The sequence below is a fragment of the Erithacus rubecula genome (assembly GCF_903797595.1).
Source record: "Erithacus rubecula genome assembly, chromosome: 24".
Lineage (NCBI taxonomy): Eukaryota > Metazoa > Chordata > Aves > Passeriformes > Muscicapidae > Erithacus > Erithacus rubecula.
The window spans coordinates 6886568-6913404 of record NC_136676.1 but is presented as its reverse complement, the minus strand read 5'-3'; the positions used below and the strand labels follow the sequence as shown (position 1 = coordinate 6913404).

The 26837-nt window shown below is 53.2% G+C and overlaps 1 protein-coding gene across 1 annotated transcript; it reads right to left on the bottom strand.

The window, feature by feature from the left end:
- Window positions 1–359: 359 nt before the first annotated feature.
- On the bottom strand, window positions 360–26837 carry PIK3CD (phosphatidylinositol-4,5-bisphosphate 3-kinase catalytic subunit delta). The gene is given in 30 exon segments (XM_079326305.1): window positions 360–3083; window positions 3590–3722; window positions 4328–4473; window positions 4646–4769; window positions 5867–6034; window positions 6201–6279; window positions 6518–6627; window positions 6818–6996; window positions 7731–7830; window positions 8299–8442; window positions 8593–8714; window positions 9131–9298; window positions 9431–9490; window positions 10046–10176; window positions 10343–10439; window positions 13471–13692; window positions 14884–14973; window positions 15245–15294; window positions 15297–15362; window positions 15365–15392; window positions 16003–16101; window positions 16103–16150; window positions 16152–16184; window positions 16898–16984; window positions 16986–17075; window positions 17077–17123; window positions 17904–18132; window positions 19227–19390; window positions 19741–19814; window positions 26721–26837. Coding segments are annotated over 28 exon segments (3129 nt in total). The 5' UTR covers window positions 19368–19390; window positions 19741–19814; window positions 26721–26837; the 3' UTR covers window positions 360–2945.

Here is a 26837-nt window from a genome sequence, read left to right as displayed (position 1 = left end):
CCTCCCCTGCAGCCCCTTGTACAGTACTTCAGATTGTCGGTGTTTTAAGCCTTTGTTTACACTTAGTAATTGTGTTTTCCTGCTGGTGAAAACCTGTAGCATAAATTATCCAACCAGAAAACCTTGGGAATCATTAATTCGTGTGATTTGGGTTGTTCTGATCCCAGTTCCAGTTTGGGATTGCAGAGGGCAGTAGCTGGAAGGTACAAAGATGGGGGTGGGGGGGGAGCTGGTTTTTCTGTCAGGCAGGGTTGTTTTAACTTTATTTGGTCTGATGCAGAGTGGTGAATAATGAATTTCTGCTTGGCCTCTGTGGAGGTGGATTAAAGAGTAACTTGTCCTGCCTGTACCAGGAGCCAGGGCAGGGCCAGGGGGGCACAGAGAGGGACCAGAATCAGGGCTGAGCCAGAATCAGTTTGTGAGCTGGATTTGAGAGCAGCCCCACTCTCACCTGCCAGGATCCAGGGGTTTGCCATGGGAACCTGACTGAGGAGTGAGTGCCTTTACAATAGAGATGGGCCTGGCAGCAGGGCAAGAACCCACACCACAGCTTATTGTTTTTTGGGGTTGTTTTGGTTTTTTTTTTAACGTAAAATTTTAGATTTCTAAAATGGGAAAATGGTTTTGACTACTTACGTGGTAATTAACTGCTAGTTTTAAGTAAACTGGGAAACTTTTAACTTATGTCTGACAGTTGTCCTGTGTTAATGTGTAGAAGACTTATCCTTCCATATACTGTTGCTGTAGCTGCTGTATTTTAGACCAAAACTGATCATGGCTTAATGGTGATACTGAGGGGTTGTAATGTCCTGATGCAGTTTGTAGCCACTGTGGGTATAACTTTTCAGATGTGTATATTGGTAACAGGTCAGTTTGGAAGTCTATAAGCTACAATAAATTTCTGGTTCTAAAGGTTGTTTGCATTTTTTTATTTTACTGAGTGAAACAAAGTAGGATCCAGTGATATAAACTGTGTTAATTTGCCTCTGCTGGAGTAGGAGAATTCTGTGGTCACTGCTCTTAAGCAGAGAAGGACTTGGCAGCATTTGTGAACAATTTGTCAATATCTTTTATTTCTTATTTACAAAACATGTACCTAAAGCAACTGAAAAGCTAAACATGTAAACATTCTCTTCTTGCAGAACCACGGTTTGGCTTAAAAAAATACTTCTTCTTCAAAGGCAACAGAATAAGCACAATCAGTTTGTACAGAGTTAAAAAAAATAATGACAGAAACATCTCTAAATAAATAGAAATAGGTCTATTATTCTGAGCATATTTATAAAAATGAGAAGCCACTTGTAATGAAATGGAATAGTTTTGAAAATTATGTTTCAACCTTTAGTACAGTTCAGCTTGCTGAAACCATCAGGTGATGCTGCTGTTGCATTTGGAGTCACAGGCTCTTTGCTGACCCAACAGAGCTGTCAGAGATTTATCCAGGAAACTCTCCCAGGCTGTACAAGGAAGAAGGTCCAGGTCCACATGATGACTGACTGAATTTTTACTGCTGTAGGTAAGTCAAGTTTTCCAGACTAAGTAACCTCTGTAAAATGCTCAGTTCTTGCAGTTGATACTGATCCACCTTTGTGTTATTGCACTTCTCAGAGGGGCCAGGACAGGATCTCTGAGCCTGTGCTGTGAGCACTGAGCAGAGCAGGGCCCAGTGCTGCAGCACCCTGAAGGACACCAGGCTCTGGCACTGCACAACTGCTTTTGCAGCTCTGGAATTGTAGTGTCTTCCCTTCCACAAGAACCTGACTGGGGCTGTGGTTTCAGTGCATCTCACCTTGCACAGGGCCCAGCATTTTTTTGGCATACTTTTGCTCTGTGAATTATTTTAATAAGCAAGGAAATAGCAGTATTTACTCCCTAAACTGGAGCAGAGGCACAGGAGTGCTTCTCACTGATCAGCCTGCACAGAGCTCTCACTCCTGCAGCATTTCCCTGCCAAAGCAGCTGTTGGAGCCTGAGTGCTTCAGTCACAGTATCATCTGAAGGTGGAGGAAAAGGGGCTCTCCCAGGTTAGATTAAATTAAAATGAGGTGTCTTCTGTGCCAGAACTGCTGCTTCTGCCACAGCTGCTTGAGAGGCAACAGGGTTTGTGTGAATAGATCCAAACCAGAACAGACCTCACAGCTTAACATCTTTTATGAAAAGAAGCAGTAAGTACTTGAATTTGAAAATGCAATCTTAGCGTTTTCAGGTTTGAAACCAAAGTAAATGCAGAAATTTCTTGAGGCTCAACTGAAGCCTAACTTTGGAAAGCAAAGTACCTGATCCAGTGGCCACCCCAAAGCTGCTCTTGTGCCATCAGTTCTGGACAGCAGTAGCTGAGTTCCAGCTCAGTTTCAGCACACTGTGGCCTCTGGAGCAGACAGAAAGCAATATGACAGTGGGGATGGTTTTATCCCATCTCAAGGCAAACCATTTGTGCAAGTCAGCTTTGTGTGCTTTGGGCTGACCCACCCAGTGGACACTGGCACAGGGCAGGAGGAGTGACCACCTGCTGGAGTTAATGCCTCTGAGCTGTCAGAGTGGTGACCTAGGAGATGGGCTACAGACATAAAGGGATCTCTGCTCAGCTAAATTTTCAGGAAAATAGAAACACAGACATTAGCACACTGGAGGGATGTTAGAACTGCCTCAACTCCTCCACTGAAACATGAATGTGAAGCTCAAGGAGTTTCAAGGGTACAGCACCTCTACCTACCTTTACTGTATGCAGTAGTTTTATTGCCTCAAGTCTCTCCCTTGCCCCCAGAGATCTGCAGCAGCCACAGAGCTGTGCTGACAGCCCAGCACTTTGCAGTCCTGCAGCAATGTCTGATCTCTGGGAAGGAGCTGGGGGATCTTCCACACCCACCCACCCCTCTTGAGTCTTTAGGAACCTGTGTGTGCTGGGCTGGGGCTGTTGCACCCTGCTGGCAGGGCCAGGCTCCTCTCTACTGCCTGTTGTCCTTGGACACGTTGTGTGCCAGCCAGTTCACTTTGGTTTTCCAGCTCTCCCGCAGGGCTTCGTTAAACTTCACTCTGAAGTGCTTCAGTGCCTCCTCATCTGTTTTCCCAAGGGCCAGGGAGTCCTGGGGGCAGGAGGACAAATCAGTGCACAACTGAACAAACCACTAAGCTCTTTATTCATAAGAAATGACTCCATGGAAAGGAGGAATGGAGGAGCCATCACTTGTTTTCAATTGTTCCTGGAGTTGCAGGAGGTTTTTTCTGATAAACACTTGCAGCCTCTGCTCCTGGTGGTGCAGGGAAAGAGCAGATTCTGCACAGCTCTTGTACAAAGGGTTCTGCAGCTGCCAGGGATGGGTGGTTATGACTCAGGAGACAAACCAGAAAATGAGAGCCAAGGGCTTTGCCTCCTTCCTGGCACCTGCTGCCTTCGTGGTGAAGAAGCTGAAGAGATTTCTGAGCAGCAGGACCTGGCATGTCTGGTGTCCTGCAATGGGCACTGGCCCTCCACGCCCTGTTCCTGGAGCTCATCTCCTTCCAGGAATCTGCCCTTGCACCCCCAACTCCTCCTCCCCCAGCCACACAACCAGGTGCCCAGTTCTAAGCCCTGGGCTGGGCTCTGCCTTACCTTGAGGTACTGGATGTCTTTGGAGCAGCTGAGCTCTGGCAGCCCAGCAGCTTTCATCAGTGCAAAGAGGTGCAGGAAGAGGAGCCCGTGGCGCCGCAGGATCATGTAGGCTCGTTCACAGTAACCCCTGAACCTGTGCAGGAGCAGAGATCAGCCACAGCAATGGGCACTGCAACCTCAACTACAGCACAGCCACAGCAATGGGCACTGCAAACTAACCACAGCACAGCCACAGCAATGGGCACTGCAAACTAACCACAGCACAGCCACAGCAATGGGCACTGCAAACTAACCACAGCACAGCCACAGCAATGGGCACTGCAAACTAACCACAGCACAGCCACAGCAATGGGCACTGCAAAATAACCACAGCACAGCCACAGCAATGGGCACTGCAAACTAACCACAGCACAGCCACAGCAATGGGCACTGCAAACTAACCACAGCACAGCCACAGCAATGGGCACTGCAAACTAACCACAGCACAGCCACAGCAATGGGCACTGCAAACTAACCACAGCACAGCCACAGCAATGGGCACTGCAAACTAACCACAGCACAGCCACAGCAATGGGCACTGCAAAATAACTACAGCAAAGCCACAGCTCTCAGCCTGCTCTCTCCAGTTCACCATTTGTTTGCTTTCATGTGTACAGGCAGCTGTAGGCTTCATATTGGTGGAAATAAGTACTAAAAATTTAGAGCTTCAAAAGCTGAAGTTAAACTCCCAGCACTTACCTTTCAAACTTCTCATTGTTGTTGGTTTTTCCTTGCTGGATGACGTGCACAAAGTCATAGGTTAGGATGAAAGGGACTCGTTCTCTATTAATACCAAATTTAGTCTTGAAGTTCCCCAAAAAGTGACCAAAATCAATATGGAACAGCTGCAAATAAAAAGGAAAATCTTAGAATATTTCCTGGTTTAGCTGATGAGCATTGAGTTCTCTTCAGTTACTGCATTCAGCAGGGTTTGGGGACAGAGAGGCACAGCCTTGCCCCTGGCCCTCCTTTGGGAGGAGACAAATTTAGGTGCCCAGAGCCCCTGGGGTGGGTTACCTGCCCTGTCTCCCTGACCATGATGTTGTCACTGTGCCTGTCCCCAATGCCCAGCACGTAGGTGGCCACGCAGTACCCAGCACAGGACAGGGTGAACTCCTCGATGGCCTGCTCCAAGGCATCTCTGCAGAGGGCAAGAGGAGGGAGAGAGAATTTCACTTCAGACTGCTCCTGCCCCAGGGGGAGAGCTGTTTCCAGCTGCAGGAGGAGGCAGGGAGGCTCCTCCGGGCTCCTGCAGACCTCTCTGGAGGCAGCACCCCCGCCCTGCTTCCCAAAAAGAGCTGCAGGAACTGCAGGGGAGTGCCCAGGTGCTGTGCCAGGCAGGCTGTGCAGAGCTGCAGGCAGGGAGCAGGGAGCAGGGCAGGCACAGGCAGGGAGCAGGGCAGGCACAGGCAGGGAGCAGGGCTGGCACAGGCAGGGAGCAGGGCAGGCACAGGCTGGCACAGGGCAGGCACAGACACAGGCAGGCACAGGCAGGGAGCAGGGCAGGCACAGGCAGGGAGCAGGGCAGGCACAGGCAGGGAGCAGGGCTGGCACAGGCAGGGAGCAGGGCAGGCACAGGCAGGGAGCAGGGCAGGCACAGAGCAGGCACAGGCAGGGAGCAGGGCAGGCACAGGCAGGGAGCAGGGCAGGCACAGAGCAGGCACAGGCAGGGAGCAGGGCAGGCACAGGCTGGCACAGGCAGGGAGCAGGGCAGGCACAGACACAGGCAGGCACAGAGCAGGCACAGGCAGGGAGCAGGGCAGGCACAGACTGGCACAGGGCAGGCACAGACACAGGCAGGCACAGAGCAGGCACAGGCAGGGAGCAGGGCAGGCACAGGGCAGGCACAGGCAGGCACAGGCAGGGAGCAGGGCTGGCACAGAGCAGGCACAGGCAGGGAGCAGGGCAGGCACAGGCAGGGAGCGGGGCAGGCACAGGCAGGCACAGGCAGGGAGCAGGGCAGGCACAGAGCAGGCACAGGCTGGCACAGGCAGGGAGCAGGGCTGGCACAGGCACAGAGCAGGCACAGGCTGGCACAGGCAGGGAGCAGGGCAGTCACAGGCTGGCACAGAGCAGGCACAGGCACAGGCTGGCACAGAGCAGGCACAGGCACAGGCTGGCACAGGCTGGCACAGAGCAGGCACAGGCACAGGCTGGCACAGGCACAGGCTGGCACAGGCAGGCACAGGCTGGCACAGAGCAGGCACAGGCTGGCTGGCACAGGCAGCTGAGCCTCACCCCGGGTTCTTGGACTTGAGCCAGTTGAGCAGCGCGTCCTTGTTGAAGGCGGCCGTGGCCACCATGTTGCTCTTGTTGAGCTGGATGTTGGCGATGGTGTCCGCGTGCATCACCACCTCGATCAGCCCCGTCCTGTCTCCTGTGGAGAGGCAGCCATAAGGGGTCATCCTGCAGAGATGAGAGAAACCCTTCCACTGAAATCCTGCCTGCTGCTCACTGCTCAGCTTTCCCTTGCCTGCCTGTCCCCTCCCTTTCCCCCTGCAGCTCTGTGCCCCAGAACTCCAGCCAGAGCTGCTGGGGCAAGAGGAGCAGGAGCACTGTGCACACTGCTCACCTCAGGTCCAGGCCCTCCTGCTTCCACAGGATGTCCATCAGCTGGATCATCTGCAGGGTCAGCATGTCCTGCCGCAGATCTGGGCACAGCACAGAGCAAAACATCATTTCCTGCTCAAAGGTATCCAAGTACTGCACCCAAGCCTTAATGAAAGAGGGAAGCAGGTGAAGTACAGAGGGGACTTTTCAGATTGCTACCAAAAAACTCACCCAACAACATTAAAGGTCCTCATTTACAGAACATGATTTAGGCCCCACCCACCCCAGTAAATACTTGAGACTAAAAGACAAATTTTTACAGGCATAATAAAGACTTACCATCTCCATTTTTGAAAATTATACCCACTCCACCTCCACCTGTCTCTTCATTATTAAACACAATCCACAAAGGTTTCATTTTGGAGTCCATGAAGGTGCACTGATCCACACTAGAGGAAATAAGAATATTACCATCAGTTTCCATCTATTAAAATACCCATCCAAACTGCCAGTCCTACACCCACTGATGGACCTGGGACTTCCATGAGGAAAGAACCTTGGGATAACCCAAAGCCTGGCTCCAGTGTGAAACAAAGCACAAAATCCACACAAACTCAGAGGTGCAGACCTCTCCCTTACCAGACTTCAGCAAGGATAATGTTGGGGTTCAGGGGGGACTGGAGGTGGGAAAGGGCTTCCCTGTAGGTTTCCTGCTTCATGCACATGTGCATCATCTCCTTGGTTTGAGGCTTGGTGGCCTTCTGAGAACTCACTTTCACAAAGTCATTCAGAGCTTTCATCTTGTTCAGTGCTTCTCCCTGAAAAAGGGAGAGATGAAACAGGGTTAAAAATAGGAAATTCCTGGAGTAAGTTTAAAAAACATTAAAATCTTCTGAGAAATGTAAACCTTGGTTCCATCTCTTACTTTCCCTTCAATTGTAGCAATTTCACACATTGCAGCAAAACAAATTTAGTAGGATCTGCTTGAGGAGGATCCATAATTAATTGTGGAGACTGTGCTGGGCATTGCAAGGTAATGAATAAAGCACATTGCCATGCACCAGAGGAAGGGAGGAGCACTGGCTGGGAAGTGAGGATGAGACCCAGAGCCCAGCCTGCCCTTCAATGCTTTTGGGAGTTCTGGTTGTGCAAAGTGCTGCTCAGGCTTGAAAAGCAGCAGCACTGGCCTGTGGGCACATCCTGGATCCAACTTTGCCTAGAGATCAGTCCCTCACTTCTGAACTTGGTACAGTGACCCTGGACAGGCAAGAGAGGTTTCAGAGGGGGAAAATGCCAGCAATACTGCACCCAGCAACTGCAAGGAGTGCAGTGCTCTGAGTGAATCAGTGCTCAGCCCCTCAGCCAGCTGATCTCAAGTGCCCTGAACATCTCAGAGCATCCAGAGCAGGCTGCAGCCTCTGGGGCTGAGCGAGGCATCAGCAGAGCCACAGCAGCCCTGAGCAGGCTGTTCTTGCATTCCTGGTAACACAGCCTGGGAAAGGCAGGAGCTGAGAGCAGCCCCAGGCCGAGGGCAATGGGCAGGGGGAGTTACCTGCTTCATCAGCACCTTCATGTGGTGGGTGCTGCCCCGGCAGTACGCCTCCAGCATCAGCCCGAACCTCAGCGCCACGGCGGGCACGTGCATCTCTGACCTGGGGGGACACAGCACTGCAGCACTGCCCCCAGCTCCACTGCTGCTCTGCTTTCTCTGATGGCAAGGGGAAATGCCCCCACTCCAGGAGGGGATGGAGGAAAAGCATTGCAGGTGACAAAACACCTTTGTGACTCAATCAGCAAGCCCTCCTTTGAGAGCATCACCTGGGGAGCAACAACAGCCCAGAGCTTATGGCTCAGGTGGCCATGGAAGCAAATTCCAGCTCAGAGCTGTGTGTGTACACAGTCACAAATATATATAAATTCTGAAAACAGAATCTAAACAAACACCACCACTGCGACGACAAAAAATAAATTAACAAATAATGATATTGTGTCCTGGAATAATTCTTACTGAGTCACCCAAGGTAAAAAGCAGCAGTTGCCACTTCCCAGAGCAATGAAGGACTCAGTAAATGCTGTTTTCACCTGGCTCCTGGGAAAAGCCTGAAGCATTTGCTCCTGACCTGAGGTGCCAGAAGAGGAAGTGGCCGATCTTGCGGTTGGATAAAGCCCTTTCCAGCAGGAACTTGGTCAGCTCACAGTCTAGATAGGACTCGTACTTGAGCACCTGGACCAGCTGCAGCAGGTACTGGAACACATCATCATCCCTGTGGGCAGGAGGAAACATGAAACAACCTTGTCTGCACTGCACCAGTGCTCCTGTCAAAGCTGTAAAGACAAAGCTGCCACTCCACCCTCAGCAGCCCCAGCAGAAACAGGAATACAAGGTTCTGCCCCTCCCCTGGGGCAGCACTCACGTCAGCTTCTTCAGGGAGTTGATAGCAAAGGAGCCAACGTAACGGTCTGGAAAGCTGAAATCCAGCAGCTCCAGGGCATTCAGGACAGGCAGCTCTGGCCAGGTCTGGAGCAGGGAAATCATCTGTAATCACCAAAAAGAAAATAGCAAAAAAAAAAAGGAACAAGGCTTTTATGACAATGGATATAAATCTGGAATTCTACTGGTGAAAGAGCAGCTCCTTATGGGGGTCACTATTTATAGATGCCTCACTGAAGGTTTGCAGATAGCAGGTCAAAAACTGATCCCTTGAGGTGGCTTTCACTATAATTTAAACATATTCAATCCAGATCTATTTTCCCCCTTAATTAAACTTTGTTTTTCCCCTCCAGTGTTTTGAAGGGATAAACAAGACCTTGCTGGCCAGTAACAAACAGAACCACAGGAGAGCCCAGGAGAGCTCAGCTGTGCCAGCTGGGAACTGGAACATCCCTGCTCACCCACAGCCCAGGATGCAGACACTGAAAAATCAGGAAGGGAGCCTGGCCCAACCTCCTCACCTGGGCTACGTCCTCGTGCTTGTTCCACTTGGTGACAATGAGCAGCTTGGCCAGAGCCTGGGGGTACTGGTCCCGGATGTCAAACCTCATCTTCCACACCAGGTCCTTCTCGTGCTCGTACAGCTCTGTGTGGCTCCTCCTCTCCAGGATCTCCTTCAGCTGCAGCTTCTGCCCAGGGCAGAGCACAAACACCAGCCACAGCTCAGCTCACTCTGCCTGCAGGGCTGGCAGGGGGAGGTGGAAACAGGCAGCCCCTGAAAGCAGCCTGAGGCAGCTGGAAAGTGATGCCACAAGTCTCACCTCCTCTGAATCCTCTGGTGCAGCTCGGGGCTGTTCTCCATTCCTTCCCAGCTCCAGCAGCTGGGACACAAATAAAGAGGGTGAGAAAGGCTCCCCAGCTCCTCTGTACTTGTCACCATCTCTGCAGATCTGTCACTTCAGTCACCTGCACCTTTGCCCAGGCTCCCTCTCTCCCTGGCACAGCCCCTGCCTCAAGGGGAGCACAGACCTGGCTGTGCAGAGCAGATCCCCTTCCACCCTGCAACAGGCACATTTCCTCTTCCACTGGTCTGGCCATTGCAGTGACAGATGGAAAATCTGCACCTCACACATGGCATGTTATCTCTGCTGAAAGGGAGGGAGCTGCTGCTTTCACTCCTGTCCCCTTTATTCCTCTTCCTTCCTAGGCAGTTTGAAGGCAGCTCAGTTAAACCCATTTTTTAAACAAACGCTCATCTATGAGAGAAGCTTTACCTCAGTAATTCAAGCTTGGAAAAGTATTCACTCAAAGGTGCATTAGTTAAGAGGAAGAAGTGACAATTTCAGTTAACAATATCTATTGCTTGCAGGCAGTCCCTGCTCTTGGCTCAGGGGTTCCAGTGGCAGGGACAGTGGGGGGATTCCTGGGGCTCCCACCTGCTCAAAGGATGGGTAGTACACAGGGTGTGCTGCCACGCTGGGGAAGCAGATGACCAAGGCTGCTGCACTCTCTGTGTTGGGGTTGCACTGCACTGTGCCCATGGGGTTCAGCAGTTCCCCTTTCTCATCTGAAAAACAAGGTACATAAAGCCACGAGCCCAAACCTTGTGAAGCTCTGGTGCAGCAGGTCACACCTGCAAAGCCAAGCTCAGCAAAGCCTGGCCTTGGCAGGGAGTGGCCACTGCAGTGCCTGGGGGCTGAGGGGGCCAAGGACAGCAGCCCCTCCCTGCTCACCTGGGAAGGAGGACCACATGTGCAGGCAGCACTGCCCTGTCTTCAGCTGGTCCTTGTAGTCAAAGAGCATCACGTTGACCCAGGCAATGGGACAGTCCTGCAGGAGCACTGCAGGTGAGACCCCCTGCACAGGCCCCTGGCTGCTCACCTGCTGAGCCTCTGAATTCAGAGCACAGTTCACACTGGGCAGTGACAGAACCTGGGGTCTCCTGTGTGCTGCTGAATGGCACCAAATGCTCCCCACAAATGTGTCCAAAACTTCACCACCTGAGATCTGGCAAAGCTGAAGAAACTCTAATTTTCCAGTAATGCCTTGCTACTGTACACTTAATAGAGGGAACTACTACATATTTCATATCTTTCACAATTTGAGGGGGAGGGAGAAGAACTTTCATTTTGAAACAGGGAACACAGAGTAGGCACGATTTTGGAAAATGAGACAAAGGCTGCTAGAAATAGCCCATAATGGGAAAAAAAAAGGCTTGGCTTCTCTGTACAATAATAAACACTATCTATAGAAATCAAACTTTATGCTGCCAATCCCTGGCCACACCCCCAGAATAAACCCACAGATCCAACCCAGTCTGGTTTTGGAGGGGGGAGACTCCAGCAGGGAAGAGACTGGGACATGGCCAAGACAAAGAACCATCCCCTGCCCTCACCCAGCTCCAGGCCAGAGCAGACACATTCCAGAGTGAGCTCAGCCTCCCTGCAGCCAGGTTCCCCTTGGAACACTTGAGCTCAGATCCCAGCTCAGCACAGAGGCTGCAGCAGGGGACACGTGGCAGAAATTGTGCAGGAGGCAGAACAGGGCCAGCCCTGGAGGAAGCACAGTGAGACACCTGGTTCCACTGGGGCAGGCTGGACAAGGCAGCCTCACCCCACAACACCCTGCTGAGGCAACAGAGCCCCCATTTCCCTCTGATGTGACAGAGCAGACACTTCCAAGTGGCCTCCCACAAACCTTGGAGCTCATTTGATTACTCCAAATATCTTCAGTAAAATCACATTTGAGACATCAGCCTCCAGATCACAGGGAAAAGCCAAATAAAACATCACTGCCAGCAATAATCTTTGCTAGCAGAGTAAATGACATCTACCCACAGCTCAGAGCCTGCCAAAACACAGGGCAAGGTTCCTGGTGGATAAGGTCCAGCCAAACAAGGATCCAGCATTCTGAACACAGCATCTCCTCTATGATTCAGAGAAACACTGAGAGCCAGCCCTGGGTGACATTAACCCTCTGACTCATCCATCAGCCTGCAAACGTGCCTGCTTTTGTGGGAGTAAATTATTGAGTCCCACCTATCTGCTCTGGACAGTCTGCATATAAACAACATGTATGGAATGAACCTCTGAGGAAGGAAAAAAATAACAATCACAATAACAAACAAACAAAAAAAACAAGGTGCACTTTGTAATGTGCCCTTATCAATCATTTGAAATTATTTCTGGGCACTTCACTCAGAGCTGTAGCTTACCATGGGCAAAAAATTCCTTTCTGCAGTAGTGAATGTTGTGATTTTATACTAAAAGCTCATCAGAATGCACCCACCTTCCCCCAGCATCAGAACACACATGAATAAGATCTTCTTAACAACTCAGCTGAACAGACTGGTTGTGTTTTGTCAACCAGAGCAGCAAGATTTCCTTCTGACTGCTTCAAAACTGAAAATTATTCCAGTGTGACCACAAACATCCAGCCTGTGGATGAATCAGATCCTCTGTCCAACAAAAGCCTCCAGCAGGAGCTGAGGTTCTGCTATTCTTACATAAAAAAGAAACCCAACAATAAAACTGTTAATCCTGGTGCTGGCCTCAGAATGTTTGCAGTGTGAAGCCTCCAAGGCAGAGCCCAGCAGCAGGAGTGATGAGCTGGCTGCTGCTCCCAGACATGAGGATCCCACTGGTGCCAGCACAGCTCAGGGCAGCCCAGCAGCGAGCAGGAGTGAGCAGAACTGGAATCTGTTCACACCCAGCAGTGCCTCGTTCCCCTGCACAGATGGCACGAGTAACCCTCTCCTCAAGGCACAAGAACAGTGTCTTTGTGGTCACAGGAACAATAATCTGCAGAGGCACAAATGCATTTGCTGCTCATCAAGAAAACTCTCACATGCAAAGAGCTTGAGGCTTGTGTTACAACTCTGGGAGATCAGCAATTCAATTACAGGCTGCTGGATCTACTTTTAGCTACTAAATCATTAATGGGCCAGAAGTATCACCAGCTCTGATTAAGAGGTTCAAATCAAGAGCTCCCAAAGTGATTTAACACTTTCTCTGGTCAGTTTGCAACACCTGAACAGCAACCTTGAGGAATCTGCCCTTTAATTTCACCTTGCCTAATGCCATAACCAAGGTTTACACTCCTCAGTTTGTTTCCCCTCCCTAGCTGGGAATTTGAGGATTTGCAAGAAAGACCTTGCTAGAAAGAAAATGCAACAGAGACGATGGTTTAACCCCAACTACAAAACAAGGAAGTTGTGGAACAGTGAAAAACGGACACCAACACAAGTGATTCCTCTTTAGCTCCTGGGTATGTTTCTTAATGGTCTTTCTAGAGAAGAAATTACACATAAGCAGCTTTTCTCACAGGCAGCCACACCTCAGCTTCCTGCTGCTGCTGGAGAAGTTACTGCCATTACTCTGCAGCTGCTTCACTAACACTGAGTGCCCTGAGACACTAACACCCAGTGCTCTGAGACACTAACACCCAGTGCTCTGAGACACTAACACCCAGTGCTCTGAGACACTAACACCCAGTGCTCTGAGAGCTGTGGACACTGCTGAAGCCCAGGCACATTTCAGCCAGACTTTCTTCTCAGGTTCTGAGTCTTTTTCTCAGGCCACAAAACTTTCTCAGCTCTAGCCATGATTTTTCCCAGGCTATAGACTTTTTCTCTACTGCAAACACAAGAGAAAGAATCATAAACAGCTGCTAGAAAGAGGTGTCTCTCTGTCCAGTGAGCTGCTTGTGTTCTGCTTTTCACCAAGCACCTTATTTAAAGCCACGGCTCCCTCCAACAAACTGTTTTTGCACCCACCAAGGCAGCGCCTGGCCGCTGCTTCTCCCGCCGCCTGTGACCCTGCAGGCACAGCACTGAGAGAGCAAAGCTCAGCCCTGCACTTACAGCCTTCTTGGATTTCTTCTTGGTGGAGCGAGCCTTGCGGGCCTTCTCGACGACGGCGTGCAGCGCCAGGCAGAGGCGCGCCATGCGCGGCAGGTCGCTGACGCTGATGTCGAAGCGCAGCCGCTGCCGCCACACCGGCTCCGAGCACACGCGCACCTCCGAGCTCGACACCACCTTGCACAGCATCTCGTGCCCGTGGAACAGCCCCGCCTGCACCACCAGCTGGGCAGGGGACACAGTCAGAATGGGCTGGGACGGGGCTGGGATGGGGCTGGGACGGGGACAGCAATGGGACGGCAATGGGATGGCAATGGGACAGCATGGGGACAGCATGGGGACAGCACAGGGACAGGGACAGCAATGGGACAGGGCTGGGACAGCATGGGGACAGCACAGGGACAGCAATGGGACAGCAATGGGATAGCACAGGGACAGGGCTGGGACAGCAATGGGACAGCACAGGGACAGGGCTGGGACAGCAATGGGACAGCACAGGGACAGGGCTGGGACAGCAATGGGACAGGGCTGGGATGGGGCTGGGACAGGGACAGAGACAGGGACAGCAATGGGGACAGCATGGGGATGGGGCTGGGACAGCAATGGGATAGCACAGGGACAGCAATGGAACAGGAACAGCACAGGGACAGGGACAGCACAGGGACAGGGACAGCAATGGGACAGCACAGGGACAGGGACAGCACAGGGACAGGAATGGAACAGGAACAGCACAGGGACAGGGCTGGGATGGGGCTGGGACGGGGACAGCAGTGGGACAGCAATGGGATGGCAATGGGACAGCAATGGAACAGGAACAGCACAGGGACAGGGACAGCACAGGGACAGGAATGGAACAGGAACAGCACACGGACAGGGCAGACACTGCCCTGCACTCAGAGTCCTGCTCCCATCCCTTCCCAGCTCACTGAGACATTCAGGTCTCAAGTCTCTCTCTGAAGTCTCTTCACTGAGGACACTGTTATCTCCTCACTTCATGCAGATTTGCATACTGATTAATGTGACATGCTCTTGCCCAGTTTCCTTCCTCCCCCAAGGGCAGCTGTTCCCTTCTCCCCATTTCCTGCTCCCCTCCATGGCACACAACCCCACACACCCCAGGCCCCTCTGCCTTCCCCTTGCAGCCTCCACCTCTCCCATCTCTCTCTCCCAGGCTGGGTTTCCCTGCTGCTGCTGCAGTTCCCTGCCCTGCCCAGCACTGACAGTGCCCTCAGCTCAGGGCAGCAGCTCTGCTTGCAGTGCAGCAGCTTTTCTGATGCTGCCTGGCCACTTCCCTGCCCATTGCTGCCTGCTGCAGCCCAGCCCCTGCCCACAGGCTGAGTGAAGCCCCAGGAGCAGGTGAGATCACAGCCAGCCACACAAACAGAGGGATGTGAGTGGCAGTGAGTCAGGACCCACCTTCATTCTCTCATCTGCATTGACCTTGCTGCCTTGCACCAGCTCGATGTAGAAAGGCTGCTCCAGGGACCAGAGAGAGCCATAGTTTGGCTGGAAAGAGGAGAGGTTCTGGTCAGAAACAGCTGCAACAAACACCTCTGCATTCAGCAGCAGAGCTCATCTCCCATCCCATGCTTCTGGGTCCCTTAGGGAACAGCAAGAAGCCTGGGGCAGCCAGGGAAGCTGGCTGGAATCCCCACCTAGAGCCCAGCCTAGATCCCAGCTGAGGCTGCAGCTGGAACCTGCTGAGCAGGGCAGGGAGAAGCCAGAGCTGCCCCAGCCCTGTCCCCCAGCAGAGCCCAGGGGTCACTGCCCCCTTTACCTTCTTCTTGGGCAGCGGGGGGGGCTTGCAGGCCACCTTTGGGGGCTGGTGATGCAGTTGTTCTGCTCGTCCCTCATGGCCAGGATGGCAGAGGAGTGCACCATGGTCAGGTGGGGGTCAGACCCCGCTGCAGGCAGCTGTGGATGTGCTGGGGGGACAGGGGGGGACAGAGGGGACAGGGTTAACCAGGGTCAGCCAGGGTCAGCCAGGCCCACAGCCCAGGCACCAACCCTGCAGGGGCTCAGGGAAGGACACAGCAACAACACAATTCCAGATCTCCATTATCTCCTTCTGCTTTATAAACCTGCAACTCCCTGGCCTCATGCTGCCAGAAGTGAGAATATGAAGTGCCTTTTACAGCTGGCATTTCATCAATGGACTCAAATGGCTGCATTAAGGGAAAACACTGAGGAGGATTCAGCACTCCCAGCAGCACTCTGCCCTGCCAGAGCAGCACACAATTCAAAATTACTTGCCCAACTCTCAACAGGAGAACCCCCATCCCACCATACAGCAAACAGACATTTCCAGAACCACAGCCTCTAAATGCATTTACACAGCACTTGGCACCCAGGGACAGCCTTAGACCACTGCCCCCCCCAGAATAAGGATTTTTGGGCTGCTGAAGTGCCCGTTGCCCTAGGAAGCAGCAGGCCCTGCCAGTGATGTGCTGCAGCCCTGTGAACAGCCCTGCCTCCCTGGCACCACGGTCCCAGCCCAGGCAGCAAGGCAGGGCTCAGAGCAGGAGAGAGGCTCACCTGGAACTGGCACAGGGGGTAGTTGCCATAGAGATATTCACATTTCCCGTTCACCTGCAGGGTGTAGTCCTCTGGCCTCTGCAGGGTCTCGTGGCGGAAACACAGTGGCCTGTTTCTTGATGGCATAGCTCATCAGGGTGATGGGGAAACTCCCAGGGGGAGATCTGGAAGGTGAAGCTCTCCTGCAATCCCAACAGACAGCAGTCAGACAGCAGCACAGGGCTGGGGTGGCACAGAGGAGCAGCACTGCTGCTGCTGGCACGAGGGGCAGGGTGGGAATCACAGACACCTGCAGGGACAAGGAGGGACGTTGGCCCAACTGGGCAGGAGCAAGTTTCAGCAGTGCAAGCACAAGGCTGGAAACCAGGAACTTCAATTTTAAGTAGAACCACAAGTCCATGTGGTTTTTAACATCATTAAAAACCTTCCCCCAGCCATTGCACCAGCAGGGAGAGGCTGGAAGGGTCCCCATGCTCTCACACTGCTCTGAGGGCCCTTCTCCTGTGAGAGGCACAACAGGCAGAAGAACCAGGGGCAGGACCAGGGGCCCGTGGACAGCACAGACCAGACCTGCACACAGTGGTTGCTGAGCTGAGCTGGCTCTTGAGCTTCCAAAGGAAAGTCAGGTACTGGATTCTGTGCTGCTCTCCTACCCAAACCCAAAAAGATTTCCAGCCCATGTAGGTGCAGCAACCTCAGCTTCCAGCTAACCAGAACAGCCAGGACATGTCCAGGAGGGAGAACAGCTCCCTCCCAACCTTCCCCATGGGCAAAGGACCCTGAGAATGAGGGAACATGATGTGTGCAGGCACACATCATCCTGTCTCCACACACACAGAATTCCCAAAGGAGAAGCACAAACATCCAGCACCGTGAGGACAATTTGTGCTTTACCCCCACCAGACTGGAACTTGACGTTGACAAAGATGTTCTTGGTGGGGATCTGCTGTGGGCCAGAGGCCCTGGGCACGGGCTCCAGCTGCCAGGGGGAAGCTGTACTCCATCCAGGCTGCCCAGCCCAGCTGCTGCCGCTGCGCCGCCTTCTCCTCGCAGAACTGGCACATCGTGGCGCGGGAAATCGCTCACCTCGGGGTCCTGCAGCGAGTCAAACTCGTGCAGGCCTGGGGACAGCAGGAGAGGAGGGCAAAATCACACCTGCAGCCACTGGGGGGAAGAAGGAGCCTTCTTCCTCACATGCCTGTGAAAGTCTCTCTGACACAGTGTTTAACATCTGGCCAAAGCAGGAATCCTCCAAGGCCCACAATCACGGACTGAGTGATGTACAGTGGCACTGACCCAACTCCCAGCAGCAAGAATCACCTTCCTGCTCTGCACAGACAGTGCTGCCCCCCCTGCATCATCTGCATCCCCTGCTATCCCTCCCCAGGCTCTGCACACAGTGCTGCCCCCCTGCATCCCCTGCATCCCTCCCCAGGCTCTGCACACAGTGCTGCCCCCCTGCATCCCCTGACTCCATCCCCAGGCTCTGCACACAGGCTGCCCCCTGCATCCTGTACATGACTGCAGATTGTCCCAGCTGTCAGGGCAGGCTCAGCTCAGCCCAGGCTGTCACAGGCTCAGCCCTGTCCCCCTGTCCCAGGCTCAGCTCAGCCCAGGCTGTCACAGGCTCAGCCTGCCCCCTGTCCCAGGCTCAGCTCAGCCCAGGCTGTCACAGCTCAGCCTTCCCTGTCCCCTGTCCCAGGCTCAAGCTCAGCCCAGGCTGTCACAGGCTCAGCCCTGTCCCCTGTCCCAGCTCAGCTCAGCCCAGGCTGTCACAGGCTCAGCCCTGTCCCCTGTCCCAGGCTAAGCTCAGCCCAGGCTGTCACAGGCTCAGCCCTGTCCCTGTCCCAGGCTCAGCTCAGCCCAGGCTGTCGGGCAGCCCTGCAGCCCCTGCTCTGACATTTTCCCGATGAGCAGGCTGATCTGGGAGTTGATGAGCTTCTTGGCGCGGTCGCCCTCGAGCGCCACGAGGCGCAGCACGGGCAGGAAGGGCTGGATGTCGAACAGGCGGCGCTGCTCGTCCTCCAGCTCCTGCTGCTCGCGTACTGGTTGATGCAGGTTGAACACGTAGGCCTCGGGGTCACTGAGCATGTGGAACAGCGGCTCGTACTGCGCCTGCTGCCACAGCACCTGCGGGCAGGGACACCATCCCTGTCACCATCACTGCCACCATCAGTGCCACCATCAGTGCCACCATCACAGTGTCACCATCACTGTCACCATCACAGTGTCACCATCACTGTCACTGAGCATGTGGAACAGCGGCTCGTACTGCGCCTGCTGCCACAGCACCTGCGGGCAGGGACACCATCACTGTCACCATCAGTGCCACCATCACTGTCACCATCACTGTCACCATCACTGTGTCACCATCACTGTGTCACCATCACTGTCACTGAGCATGTGGAACAGCGGCTCGTACTGCGCCTGCTGCCACAGCACCTGCGGGCAGGGACACCATCACTGTCACCATCAGTGCCACCATCACTGTCACCATCACTGCCACCATCACAGTGTCACCATCACTGTCACTGAGCATGTGGAACAGCGGCTCGTACTGCGCCTGCTGCCACAGCACCTGCGGGCAGGGACACCATCACTGTCACCATCAGTGCCACCATCAGTGTCACCATCACTGTCACCATCACTGTGTCACCATCACTGTCACCATCACAGTGTCACCATCACTGCCACCATCACAGTGTCACCATCACAGTGTCACCATCACAGTGTCACCATCACTGTCACCATCACTGTGTCATCTGCACAGTATCACCCTCACTGTCACCCTCACTGTGTCACCACCAAACCCAGGTAGGTTTTTCCCTGCTGGGCAGTGCTGGTTTATTTGCAGGTGCCTTCCACTGATTTCCTCTCTCCACACTTGCCTTTTGTTTAGGGCAAGGTCCATCCCTTAATCTGACTATTTAAATAACCCCCACCTGAATATCTCACAGCAAGCACCTGCTGCCTCTGGTCCTGTGAAACAGCAATTTCACTGGAAATAAAACTGGGTTAAGCAACATGGAGTGTGTGACAGGAGCCAAGAGCTTCTCAAGTCTTGTCAACACCAGCCAGCTCCCAAGGATCCTTCTCTCCTGTGGGCAGCACTCTCACAACTCCATTTCCCTTTTCTCACTCCCATCCCCAGGGCTGCTGTGGGAGCAGAGTTACCCTGGCTGTGACACAGACCTGTCCCCCAGCAGCTGGCACAAGGCTCTCACCTGCTTGATGGTGCCCAGGCTGGCATTGCAGGGCACAGAGAGGTTCAGGTAGATTCCTGTGGGCAGCAGAAAATCCACCTGGATGTTTTGGTTCTCCCCCTTGGACCAGAACTCCGTGGGGCAGTAAATGCCTGGGGGCATCCTGCTCACTGCTCAGCTACCACCTGCAAGAGGAGGAGAACAATGCTGACCACATGTCATTAGCTCAGCTCTGTGCTGGGCTCTGGAGAACATTCATGTGCAAAAGAACCCAAAGAAAGGAAGGTCAGCACAGCCTTAAAGCTCAGGGAAACATGGACCTTAATAAAAATCCACCTCAGTGCCTGAGCCACAGGTAACCTACAGCATTTGCTCCTATTTCAGTGCAACCCTCCCTTAGTTACTTCTAGGCCATTATTAACATCTACATCTGCATTTGACACAGAAATAAGAGAATTATCTTCACTGGAGAACAGACACTTGTCCCAACAGCTCAGCTGGGGCCAAGCAGCCAAGAGAAACAGAGAGTTCCTACCCCTGGCTGTGTAAGGCAATCCTCAGGCCACATGCTCCAAGCTCCACTTTGTTCTTGCAGTGCTCAGTTCCACTCTGGAAGAGGGAGAAAGAGTTGTTGCTGGTTCCATATGCATGCATTTTTATACACACTAACAAATAATGCTCTGCTGTACATTCCCCTCTACAACTACAGAAAAATAAAGGGTGAGGCAATCAGAACAAGTTTGTTAATTCCATCTGCAGCCTGTCCCTTGGCAGGATGCTACAATTTATTTTCATAAACGAAAATAAATTTTGCATAAATTTGCATCCAAGGAATGCAAAGAAGAGAACAAGAACCTGAACACTATCAGGTACAAGCTGCTGTTTTCAAACACAGGATGAAAGAAAAGGCATTCAGCAGCAGCCTGTCAGACATTCCTTTCTCAAAGACATGTAATAAAGTCTCCATCCATTTGCCCACAAGCAAAATACTCCAGCAATAAAACCTGCATTTCCCTGCACAGCCAAGTGGCAGTGTGGTGTTCCCACAGGGTCTGTGGCTCACAGCAAGAGGCAGGGCAGTGGCTCTAATTCATCCTCTCCAACCACCCAGACAGAAACCAGCTCACCTCAACTCCCTCTCACCAGTTTTTGGGTCAGGTCAGCAGAGGAGCATCCCAGTGCTGCAGCCTGGAAGGGCTGCAAACAGCCCTGAGCAAGCCTGCCCCACAAAACCAGCAGCCAATTTCCCCATGCACACCTAAGCCAGCTCTGCAGCTGTGGCACTGTGAAAGGAGCTGGGCTGATCCCAAGCAGAGTCCTGCTAGCAGCTCCTCACAGGCAGCCCAGCATCTTATCTGGCAGCCCTGGAACACACCACCTCCCTGTCAGAGTGAGGTCAGGATTCCCAGAAATGTGAGCTGTGCTTTGTGCTGCCTCCTCAGCATCACCCAGCCCAGATGGAGACACAGAGGCAGCCCAGGGCTCAGGGAGGGCAGCACAGGCAGCAGCCACGGCTGCCACATAAGCCAAACAAGCTGCCCTTGTTTTCTGCTCACCACAATAAAAACAGCAGGTTTGTGGTGTGTCTGCCACCTCAGCCTGAATCAGCAGAACACTGACCAGCAGAGACAGACACAGCAATGCCTGAGCTCCTCCCTGGATGGGGATTCCTGCCTGGCCCCACATCCCAGAGAACATGAAGCACCTGTCTCAGCCATGAGCAATGCCAGTTCAAGCTCAACACCTTGTCCTTCCAAACTCCCTGATCTGGAGGATGCAGGACTTTGTCAACAGAACCTGAGGTGAATATACCAAAGGAAGAATCACTGGACTTCCATCTCTAATACATCATTTACCAAGCCTCTCCCCTTCCCATTGCTAAATTCAGAGTGCTGTACCTGTTGGAGCTCAGGTTTGCTGCAGTTCTGACATGAGACAAGCTCTGCACAGATGGGTGCTCCTCACACCTGACTCCTCTCTCTGGCCACTGAGCAGAGCTCTCCAGGCTCTAACCTTCTTTGCACTATCTTGGCCCCATGTCTACAAGGAATTACAGTTCCCTTTTCTCTGGGTCCTTTTGCCATTTGTGAACAGCCAAGTGCAGCATCACTCCTTTCTGGCAGGGTTTGCACTACTGGAGTAGTTTGAGATATACTCTGTCTTTCACTGCAGCAGTCTTCAAAAAAAAATTCCCCAATATAATTGTCAATTTTTAAAGGCTCAGCATCATCTCAGAGTCTCATTCTGAGTTAGATTATTGTTAGAAATCCCATTTTGTGGTAGGATTCAGACCTGTATATCTGGTAGCCTGAGGTTCAAGTTAATCAATCCACACTCAAAAATCAGTTTCCTGTACAACCTCAGAGCCAGGGCAAGCCAGGGTGAGACAGAATTTAGTGTTTGAGAGGGATGTAAACCCACAGAACCAACCTGAGCAGGTAGCCAGGCTCAGCCACACTCTGCAGCAGGGCACCCCCAGCCCTCAGCCCTGTGCTGTGCCCCAGAGCATCCTCCCCACCCACACAGCAGAGTCTGGGGTGCAGGGCAGGCACAGGCTGTGCCTCTCCTAAAGGAGGAAGGGAACTTGCCACACGTGCTGTGAAATGATTTTGTGAGGCAGAAGTAAAAAACTGTGCAAGAGAGACTTTCTGAGGAAATCAGGAGTGAAAGGCACCTGGAGCCATTGCACAGTGCCTGCTGCCCCTGGTTCAGACCAGCACCAGCAGTAAAGACTCCACAGCTGCTCCATAACCCCCAGCAATTCTGAGCTGTGGAATAACTCCCTAGGGAGCAGTCAGGAAGGTTGCATCCATTGGTACTGATCACTTGGAGTCACACGTGCCATGAGCCCATCACACAATGCCCAGACCTCCCCATCAGGAAAAGTGTGCAGGAAAATAACCATGAGACAAAATTCCACTTTTTAGGTGAAGGCAAGTCCACAGCATCCCCTGTGCCCTTTGCCTCAGCTCATTATTCTGCTCTCCCCTCCTCAAGGCTTCCCTTGCAGTAATTAGTGTGCAGGTAATAAATGTGTGTTTTAGCAAAGAGGGGAGCTGGCCAAGGCAGCAGAGATGCGCACATGGGATGAGTCCATGCAGAAATAAAACCTCAGTTTCACTGGATGCCATGCAGAGAACACCAGCAATAGGGGGAACACAGCTGAGGAACCCAAGGAAAAGCAAATTCATGCAGAGTGTCAGGGTGCAAGAGAAACAGGCAGTCAGAATTGAACAAGCCAACAGCCAACATAAAACCTGCTCACATAGGTTTCCTCTTGTGAAGTTAATCAACCACAGCTCTGCTGTTTACAACATGCAACTGCTTTGCAGACGAAAAGGCAAAGAAAACCCAAACCAAAACAAAAAGCCCAAAAACCAGCAGCAAGATCACCCATGGAGCAGCACTGCCCAAAGCCCTGCCAGGCTGCAGCATCACAAGGAAGCTCCAACACCTACAAAGTGCAAAATGACAAAAGCCCAGCACCACAAAAGACCTCCCAGCTGATGGGAAATGGGCAGTGCAGAGCTGCCAGGGGATGTGCTGTGCTGCAGGAAGCCACTTCCATTGCAGGCTTGGGCTGGGGAGGAGAGCAGGGAACTGAGGTGACAGTGTCTGACAGCTGCACCCACAGCCACAGCACCCAGCACACCTGAGCCAGCTCCCACAGCACTTCAGGGCTTCTGAAATTCACCTTGCTCTTGAGTTTTTGGTTGGGGTCAGAGGGTAAGACAAGTCACAGCTTCCAGGAGTCTCTCTGTGAACAGGATCTGTGTCCCAGCTGTGCCACCAGCACATCTCTGCTCTCCTTTGGTTCAGGACAGGGCTGCTCCTCCAGCACAGACCCAGCTGCAGCACAGACCCAAATACAGCACAGACCCAGCTGCAGCAGACCCAGCTGCAGCACAGACCCAGCTGCAGCACAGACCCAAATACAGCACAGACCGCTGCAGCCCAGACCCAGCTGCAGCACAGACCCTAGCACAGACCCAGCTGCAGCACAGACCCAGCTGCAGCACAGACCCAGCTGCAGCACAGACCCAGCTGCAGCACAGACCCAAATACAGCACAGACCCAGCTGCAGCACAGACCCAGCTGCAGCACAGACCCAAGTGCAGCACAGACCCAGCTGCAGCACAGACCCAGCTGCAGCACAGACCCAAATACAGCACAGACCCAGCTGCAGCACAGACCCAAGTGCAGCACAGACCCAGCTGCAGCACAGACCCAAGTGCAGCACAGACCCCAGTGCAGCACAGACCCCAGTGCAGCACAGACCCAAGTGCAGCACAGACCCAAATACAGCACAGACCCAGCTGCAGCACAGACCCAAGTGCAGCACAGACCCAGCTGCAGCACAGACCCAAGTGCAGCACAGACCCCAGTGCAGCACAGACCCAAGTGCGCACAGACCCAAATACAGCACAGACCCAAGTGCAGCACAGACCCAGCTACAGCACAGACCCAGCTGCAGCACAGACCCAGCTGCAGCACAGACCCCAGTGCAGCACAGACCCAGCTGCAGCACAGACCCCAGTGCAGCACAGACCAGCTGCAGCACAGACCCAAGTGCAGCACAGACCCCAGTGCAGCACAGACCCAAGTGCAGCACAGACCCAAATACAGCACAGACCCAGCTGCAGCACAGAGACCAAGTGCAGCACAGACCCAGCTGCAGCACAGACCCAGCTGCAGCACAGACCCAGCTGCAGCACAGACACAGCTGCAGCACAGACCCAGCTGCAGCACAGACCCAGCTGCAGCACAGACCCAAGTGCAGCACAGACCCAGCTGCAGCACAGACCCAGCTGCAGCACAGACCCAGCTGCAGCACAGATCCCAGCTGCAGCACAGACCCAGCTGCAGCACAGACCCAATGCAGCAGACCCATACAGCACAGACCCAGCTGCAGCACAGACCCAATCTGCACACAGACACAGCTGCAGCACAGACCCAGCTGCAGCACAGACCCAAGTGCAGCACAGACCAGCTGCAGCACAGACCCAGCTGCAGCACAGACCCAGCTGCAGCACAGCTCTGCTCTGGCTCCTCCTTCAGCACAGGCACAAGTGCCACACTCAGCTCAGGAGCCAGGCAGGACAACATCTGGGCACCCCTTGGAAAGGTGTGGAAAACCATTCAAGCACTGAACAACCCCTAAAATCAGAGCCTGGTTATTTCATCTTCCCTCAAACCCTAGCTTAGAATAGTTGAATTTCCTTTACCTGCTTTACTACCATCTACCTCTACCAAATATAAAAATCAAATAAAGTTTTTTTTTCATATTATTATGTTTCACATTTTTATATTATCAGCTTCCATTTTGTGCATTGATCTCTCCTGTCCTGCCACACAGTTGCCTGCACTGATTCACTCATTCTTTCAACAGCAGTTCATTGTTCATCCAGCTCTACACACCAGACATACAGTTATGCTGCTTTGACAATGCCTTTTCTTAGATATTTCTAACCCCTGATTAATCTGACTTTTACTTACACAAACCATTAGATGGGTGTAGATGTACCCTGAACTGTCCCTGGACAAGGCTGGAAAATGCCCACACCCAACTTTGAGACACTCCAGAGCATCCTCCTCCCCACCAGAGGTGCTGATAAAAACCAGCATTTAATTAACAAAAATCAGCATCTTCTGTGCATCACCATGTCAGAACCATGGATTTTCCCACCTTCCATGGAAGTGTTTTGGTTATGTGGAAACTACAAGGGTCAGGCTTAAAATAGACACAGGGGTTAAGGAATCCCTTGGCTTGGGCCCTTCCCTCAATGAAATAAAGACTCCTCTGAGTTTTAGATTGCTCAGTGCCCACCTTACACACACACACTCCACAAAACAGGCTCACAGGGAAAGGTAATGGAAGCAGAACCACACTAATATGATCTGAGCTGGGGATAACCTTGTTTGTGTGCAGGGCTGATGATGAAAGGGGCTGTCAGCAGAGAAGAGATAGGAAAGCAGAATGTGCATGTGATAAAAACAGGCTGCAGATTTTGGGGCTCCCAGCTCCAGAAGAGCATCACAGCAACATCATTCAAGCTCAGCAGAACCTTAAATCCAACCAGAAGCAATAGCCAGAGGGGGGGAAAGAGGAGTTCAGGCAAAGCAAGTTAAGAGAAAAATAAATGTAAAGCCATTCCTCATTCTGGGAGTAAAACAGGATCACCACAGAGAGAGGCAGAGACACCAGAGAGTGAGAAAAGCATCTGATGGAGACTTGAGAACCTTCCTCTGGTGGAAACTTTCAATCAACTTTTAGGCAAGTTCACAGCATTGCCTGAGGAACTGCCTGGGGAAAGTGTATATTCAGGGTTAAAGCTTGAAAAACCAGCACTGTGCAAAGCTCTGCTCCCAAACCTGACAACTGTTTGCTGCACAACATCAAACAACAAACTCCTCCGTGTTTCAGCTTCTCACGTGCACCAGAACAGTCTGTAACTCGTGAGGGATGTTGTAACTCTTAACTGCTGGCAAAGTGATAGGAGATCCCTGCACCCTGCTATTACTGCTAACACAGGCAGAGCCTGGGAGCTGGAGGAAGTTGTGATAAACGAAAGCTTCCAGCTGAAGAAGTTGCTGAAATTAGGGTTTTTCAACTGTTCCTAACAGCTCCACAGAAACCTGAATACCACAATACTGAACACCAAAATACCAGGAACCCGAGTCCATCTTGTTGATGTAAACAAAAAACAAGCCATGGTTTCTAATGACTTCTATCACGACATTCAACTGTCGGGTTCCCATCTCAGGCAGACATGCCGTGTGCCAGACTCCTGTAGGATCCCCAGGCCCTGCCAAAAACACGATCCAAACCCGACCCACGGCAGAAACACACGTGGCTGTGAACGACAGAGCCAGGCAGCACAAGCCCCGCACCAGACAAGGTCTGGATGCCCAGGGGCTGCCACTCCCCACGAGTGACAACTGCACCATGTGCCAAACCCACCCCAAAGGCCAGGGACACTCCAGCAGCACCAGAGCTCACCAGCACTGCCGTGGGGCCGGCAGGTGATGAGTGCTTACTGGGCAAAACAGCCGGCATGGTGCCTGCCATCCATCACGGATCCTTCCACGGATCCATCTATCCATCCATGGATCCACCTATCCATGGATGCTTCCCTGGACCCATCTGTCCATCCATGGATCCATCCATGGATCCCATCTCTCCGGACACCGAGCCCAGCGCTGTCCCCAGCACGGGGGACACCGCGCCAAGGGCGGGCCCCGAGCATCTCCGGGCGCTCATCGCCGCGGGTGGGGGGCTCTGCACGGCCCCGCACGGCCCCGCACGGCCCCGCTCTCCATGAAGCAGGAGCTCTTTTCCCAGCCCCGCTCCCCACGAAGCAGAAGCGCTTTCCCGATCGGCGCCCGCCCCAGAGCACAGCCGGCGTTTGCCGCAGGCGGCCCCGCAGCGCCGGCCGCGCTCCCCGCAGCCTCCGGCCCCTCTCCCCGGCCCCGGCCCGCCCCCAGCCCCGTCCCCGCTGCCGTCCCGTCCCTCACCTGCGCCGGCAGCCGGGGGGTCCCGGGGGCTGCGGGGCTCCCGCGCTCCCGGCCCGGCCCCGCTCGTCACCGCGCCCGGCCCCGCCTGCCACGGGCGGCGAGGGGAGCGCGCCCCGC